The 6,726-nt window shown below is 46.3% G+C and overlaps 1 protein-coding gene across 1 annotated transcript; it reads left to right on the top strand.

The window, feature by feature from the left end:
* Window positions 1–3,352: 3,352 nt before the first annotated feature.
* Window positions 3,353–4,327, top strand: FNDC11 (fibronectin type III domain containing 11; the record flags this gene model as incomplete). The annotated part of the gene is made up of 1 exon (XM_082292990.1): window positions 3,353–4,327. One exon carries the CDS (start codon window positions 3,353–3,355, stop codon window positions 4,325–4,327), a length of 975 nt encoding a protein of 324 aa, XP_082149116.1.
* Between the last annotated feature and the right edge of the window lie 2,399 nt (window positions 4,328–6,726).

Raw genomic sequence — 6,726 nt, forward strand, 5'->3', positions numbered from 1 at the left:
GCAGAGATGCTTCAGCTGAGCTCACCAGACAGCATTAAGGCTAAGCCCTGACTCAAAGATTTAATAGCAGAGAGTATGAAGGCACCTTCAGCCCTGGGGACTTGTCCAGTTTGCTGATGAGTTCACCAGTTGTGGTATGGAGCTTGCCACCGTGAACCAGACTCTCTTCTCCACAGTAACACAGCTGACTGGGCAGCCAGGTCCCATAGGAAAGCAGAGCAGGAAAACCCCTTCCTCCCCAGAAGGAAGTTTGCTGCACTTAATGGAGCATTTTATATCCTAGTTCAACACAGCTCTTTCATAAGGATTATGTGTTTAACAAAACTCTTGACTGTGAAACAGCCTCACTGTCACTGTGGAGAGTGAAGTGCTGGTGACTGGCCTCAAATGGACTTTGCAACATTCTCCCCCCAAAAGCAAATAAGCCCCCATTCTCAGCAATGTCATAAAGCCCACCGGGCTTCATCTGATATTTAGATTAAATATTAGGAAGAAATTCTTCCTGTGAGGGTGGTGAGGCCCTGGCACAGATTGCCCAGAGAAGCTGTGGCTGTCCCATCCCTGGCAGAGTTCAAGGCCAGGTTGGTGGGGACTTGGAGCAACCTGGGATAGTGGAAGGTGTCCCTGCCCATGGCAGGGGGTGGAAGAGGGTGATCTTCCAGCCCAAGCCATTCAGTGAACCTGTGATTCCACGGTTCCATCATTCTACATTCCATCTTCCCCGGTTCCACCGTTTCACTGTGACCCAGCAGCGGGCACGGAGTGCCATGGCGCTGCCCCGTGTCACTGCCGTGTCACCGCTTTGCAGACAGCGCAGACACATCTCGTTGCACGGGCAGAGCAGACCTGCTCTCCCCACGACGGCCGGTGCCACCGAGCCTGACGCCTCCGAAGGTACGAGGGACCGGGGCGGGCCGGGAGGGGAAGCGGCTGGGAAGGAGATTACTGGGATTTACTGCCATCGCTGCCCACAGCTGGGGCGTGGAACGGGATGAGCTTTAAGGTCTTTCCAACCCAAACGATTCTGTGAATTACGGAGGGGAGGGTATGAGCGACTCCGGGGGTTGTCCTGGTTCGGCCGCAGCTCCCCAGGCCTGGCGGTCGCCGTGGCAACGGCCGCGTCCTGCGGGGCCGGGCCGGGCCGGGCCGGGCCGGGCCGGGCCGCGGGTGGATCCGGCCGGGCCGCGCCGGGACCGGAGCACCTGCACACGGCTCCCGGGGCCTGAGGAGCGCCTGCACACAGCTCCCGGGCCTGACGAGGTGGGTCGGAGCCCGAGGGGGCAGCCGCTGGGTGCCCCTGTGACTGCTCCAAACCCTGGCCTGGGTGAACACAGAGCCCCCTCCGTGGGTGATGCAGCCCCCTCCGGCTGCAAACAGAGCAGCAGTGCAGGGAATTCAGCCAGCCCTCCCTGGCAGGGGAAAAAAAAAAGGGGGGGGGGGAATGTAAAAACATGGGGAAAAGCAAGGAAAATAAGCACAATGACAGCTCGGTGTGTGGGCAAACACATTGCTCGGCAGAGCCAAACCCCTCCAAGAGTGGGGAATGTCACCTGGCGCGTGTGCTGGTCCTGCTGCTTCACACGCGATGCCTGGAGCTGGTACTGCTTTGGTTTGGGTTGGTTTGGTTTTTTTTTTTTTTTTTTTTTTTTTTTTGGGGTTTTTTTTTTTTTTTTTGTGGAAAGAAAAAAGTGAAAAGGAAATACAGCTTGTTTTTCTTTTAGTTGACAGCTCTCTTGGAAGATAAAGTTGCAAATGAGTGACTTACTATAAACTGTGGTGCAGCTCAGGGCCAGACAGCTGAAAGGTTTACGAATGCTTGGAATTCCTATGAGGAAGTGTTATTAGCTCTGTTATGAATTTAGGGGAAATGAGGCCAAGAAAAATGGCTTTGTCAAGTAGATCTCACCATCTAGCTTCTAGAGGGCATGTAAGAATTAAAATATCACAGTTAGATCTTAGTTTCAGAATACTGTATTTATTTTGTTTTCAAATCAAGTGTGTCCAGCTTGTGAAAGCCACCTAAATGTCCAGCTGGGTTCTCATTACAGTGTCACTAGCAACAGGGACACAGACATTTATTTAGCTAATTGCTGTTTATGGTACATAAGCTGTGTGAGCCACAGGCACTTCAGCTAAAGCACAACAGAGAAACACCTTCCACCTTGGCACAGATGGCACCGCCAGCCAGAGCACATCTTTGCCAGTAAATGAAGTATAAAATCATTCCAGAATGAATGAGTTGGAAAGGACCTTAAAGTTCATCTCATTCCAATGCCCTGCCATGGGCAGGGACACCTTTTACTAGACCAGGTTGCTCCAAGCCCCATCCATCCTGGCCTTGAACACCTCCAGGGATGGGGCAGCCACAGCTTCTCTGGGCAACCTGTGCCAGGGCCTCACCACTCTCACAAGGAAGAATTTCTTACAAATATCCTATCTAACCCTGCCCTCTGTCAGTTTGAGGCCACTCCCCCTTGTCCCATCACTCCAGGCCGTTGCAAACAGCTATGATTAAGCCAGCAGAAGTGGTGCTGCAAGAACCACTGCCTAAACACCTCCATGGCAATCTGCTGCCTGTTTACACGTGCTCTACACGTGTGTCGTTCTCTTACCATACACTGCAGAAAAGCAAGAAAGCAAGTAGACCTCATGGTCTGAGATGATGCAAACTAAAACCAAAGATAGGGGAAGCAGCACATCACTGAAAACTTTGTCAGGTTATGACTGCCAATCCACTGGTGAAGGTAGAAGTGCAGGGGAAATGCTGTCATTCCTCTTGGAAGCTGTTGTGAGGTGGCACTCGGTGGATTGCATTGTTCTGCCTGCTGCATTCCAGCTCACGTGGGGGCAGAGGGTTAATTTGAATCACCAAGGTGATTATGTAGCTGTAGGAACTGGCTGAGAAGATGGGCCTCAAACCTCAACAGCCTGGCAGATTACAAAGAGAGAAAAATAGACATCTCTAGAGAGGCAGAAGAATGGAAAGAAATTGCTTACAGGAATACAAAGGTAGCTAATTAGAATGAAACAAGATAATAAGATGGGGAGAAATTTTGGCAGAGTGTATCAGAGAATAGTTTCTGTCAGTGAATCTATTAAGCAGAGGTAGAACCTCTCAAGGGCGGGTAGAGGGAGACCAGCTGGAAAATAAAACATTAGAAACCATACAAGTATAGAGAAAAGTTCCTCTGGAACTACATCTAGTCTGACAGTTCTTTATAAGCTAAGCTTTAATTAAGAGAGAAGAGTCATAGCCATGATTGTACTCCCTCACAGCTGCTTTTCCTTTGGTTCTTAATGTTATTATTGTTGCTTTTGTTGCTTTCCTACACAGCAGCCAAGCTTTGGAAGCATGGCTAAGGTTTTGCATGAGAATGAAACCAGTTCGGACACCCCAAGACACGCACCCAGAGAAGAACAGGACGACAATGCCAGCATGGAGAAGTACCTGAGAAACAAAAACCTTGTTTTGGATTTCCTGAACTCTGACTTGAACGCCCACCACCTCCAGTACCACTGGAACAAAGTTCATCTTCTGAAGAAGTGTTACTTTTACTTGAAGTTTCAGCCCAGACACGTGTGTGTGAGAGACCAGAACAATATGATGATTTTTGCTGACATCTTGCAAATAGCAAACCCCTGCCAACTCCAGAAGATCAAGAAGGTGGGAAAAAAACAGACTGAAATCCAACTGGCACTTTTAACTGAGCTGTTGGAACAGCTGGAACGAGGTCGGGAGGAGTTGAGCCGTTACGTACAGATCTGTGACGTGGAAACTTTCCTCTCCCAGTGGGACTTGAATATAAAGAGAGTGCTCAAGCTCTCCATGTTTTTAAATAAGCTCATTGCCTTGGAAGAGCCAAGGAAGCTCCATGTCAAGCACAGTTTGGTGTCACAGATACATCTTGGAGGTGCTCTACACCCTCCCATTAGTTTTTCTCTCTATACGAAGAAGCCGCCGATTTTTGATCGGATAGAGTCATTTGCATGCCAGACCTGGGTCCAGCTCAAGTGGTTCACTGAAAGTCAAGAGTCACACCTTGAACGATGGCAGCTGGAGGTCAAGCTAGTGACAGATAACAGTCAGACAGAACCAGGATACGGCCGGATCCAGGAAGTCATCTCCAACCCGTGTATAATCGACCACCTGCAGCCTGGCAGGTTGTATGAGTTCAAAGTGAGGAGATCCGACACTCACACGCTCGTCTACTCGCAGTGGCATGACTGCATTATATTGAAGACAAAATCTCACCCTGTTGAAGACACCAAGGAAGCCCCCAGCCGCAGCCTGATGAGGCGGCTTACAAGACCGGCTCTCTCACTTTAATGGTTTAATGAAAAAGATGAGTAAGAGTAATTAAAAATAAATAGTTTAAACAGTTTGCATAAAATCAAACTCGTTCTGTTTTCAACAGCAATTTTACAGGCGCCTTCCCAAAATCTTTCCAGGTTAGCAGTAACCCATTTGAAATTTCTCACAAAAAATAACACCTTTAGGCAGCATTTGGGACTCAACACTTGTGTCCCACTGCCAGAGGTGACAGGTGGGAGCAGCCAGAACCAGGAAGTCTCGCTGGACACCTCCAAAGCAGAGCACCGGAGAAAGAAGCATCTCCACCATCCAGTGCTTTCCATCCGTGATGGATGCTCAGTGTCAGCTTCTTCCAATGATGTTTTGGGTTTTTATTGTCCTTCCTCCAAAATACCTGAACTGGACTCTAAGCTCTCCAAATCACCCACCCAGACTTATGTCCATCACTGGTTTCTCTCACCCTCTACACCCTGTGCCTTATAGGTACCTAAGCATGACTTCACCCCTCTGTAGTGCATGAAAAGATCACTTTAATTTAAAAAAACCAACCAAAACCCAACAATAAATAACCCCCAAGCCTCCCAACAAACAGGGAAGGGTCATACATCAATATGTAGAAAATTATTTTTCTGCCAAAAAACTGCAGTTAATGTTAATTTTCTTTTTTAACATTTGGTTCAGTCCAAACAGAGCTGCCCCCAGACAGATTCTAGTCAAACCATTACATAAACAGACATTTTAGTAATAAAATTTATTATTTAAATAAATCCAAATCATTTTTACAATTATGGCTTAAATATCAAAAAAGGAATGTTGAGGTTCATTCTTACAAACAGTCAAAGCAGATAAAAATATTTGTATCCAAAAGATCATTTGAGGTTTGCTGCAAGTCACAGACATACAAAAGATAAAAACCTGCCACATTTCAAGTTCCTTAATTCACACTTCATGACACTTGACATTTCATTTCTATTTTTAAAAAACCCAACAATTTATTGCAGTAAATTGATTGTCCTGCACAGATCTGTCCAAATCCTCAAAAACAGTCCAGCTGGCCTGATGCTGGGCTCACCACTGGCTGCCTGCACAGGTTCCCCTTGTTCAATTAGTGCTCAAACTCTAGCTAATACCGAGGAAATTGAGTTAATGCTGTTGGATGAACTGACATTTGTGTCCTGCAGCCATGTGCTTTTGTCTTTGTGAAGAACACAGCCTGTGCCTGGACAGATGCCCTGGGCACCACACTGCCAGGGTGTTCCTACCGGGATTATCAAGAGTTTGGTATTTTAAGAATATTGCTCGAATATAAAATTCTTTCAAAAGTAAATTCAAAACTCTGCATGCAAATGAAACCAGGCTAATTTGAACTTTTTTTTCCTCTATTGATTTCTGTGATTCTCTGCATGAACATAAAGACACGAACATGATACTCACCTGTCACTACCATCTATAAAAAGTTTAATTGCACTTTCTGCTATCCCTGACTATTGCATGACCAGCCCTCCAGGAACCTGCTCACACTGCCAGATGCCCAAGGGCCCAGCCTGGCTGTAACTGCTGCTTGGGTGCATTTCCTACTCACAAGTTACAAAATACTTCCTCAGAGGAAAAAAAAAAATCCACATATATTGTCTTGCAACACAGAGGTGACCAAGCAAAGCATTTCAATCTACCTCCATGGAGTAGAAATAAACAGTCTTTTCCCAATGAGGACAAAGGGAGTTGCTTTATGAGGACTCTCTTGGCCAAACCCCTTCCAAGAGCACTGACTAAGCCACTACACTTGGGGTGAGTCTCCTTGTTTGTGTTACGTGTATGAAATAAACAGCACAAAACCCAGGGGAGAAACTCTTCACTTACAGGAGTGCCACTGCCTGTGGCATAAATCAGACCTCTCCTGATGGGAGAGGGTTTTTAAAGTCCTTGCCAGGAGTTAGTTTGAGAGACAAACGGAGACTTTCAGCCTCTTCTGCTGCTAGATAGTTGTTTATTAAGTCTTAGAGAAACAGAGTCACTAGCGTGACCCCGACATAGCACAGAGCAGAGAATTAAGGAGAAAGCCTAATTATCAAGATTTACACAGCCTTTTAAAGATAATTTAACCAATGGTTACTAAAAACGTGTATTATTTTCACTTTCCTACCAATTATTCAGCAACAGCCAGGAACTGCAGAAATTTTTGTCCAATCATCCGCAATTACTTTTACTGCAGAATATGGAATAGTAGTAGAAGAAGAAGAAGGTTTGGAGAACAACAACAATTCTCCATTTTGATGTTTTTTGCTCTTATCTATTTACTACAGAGAGAAGCCAAAAACCTCTACATTTTCCACCCTGTGACAATCTTACATAGTAGTCTATCACCTAATTCGCACCATTGTTTTTTCTAGTTCTTGTCTGAGGGTTGGTTGTTT

Source organism: Coloeus monedula, assembly GCF_965178545.1.
Source record: "Coloeus monedula genome assembly, chromosome: 17".
NCBI classification, from domain to species: domain Eukaryota; kingdom Metazoa; phylum Chordata; class Aves; order Passeriformes; family Corvidae; genus Coloeus; species Coloeus monedula.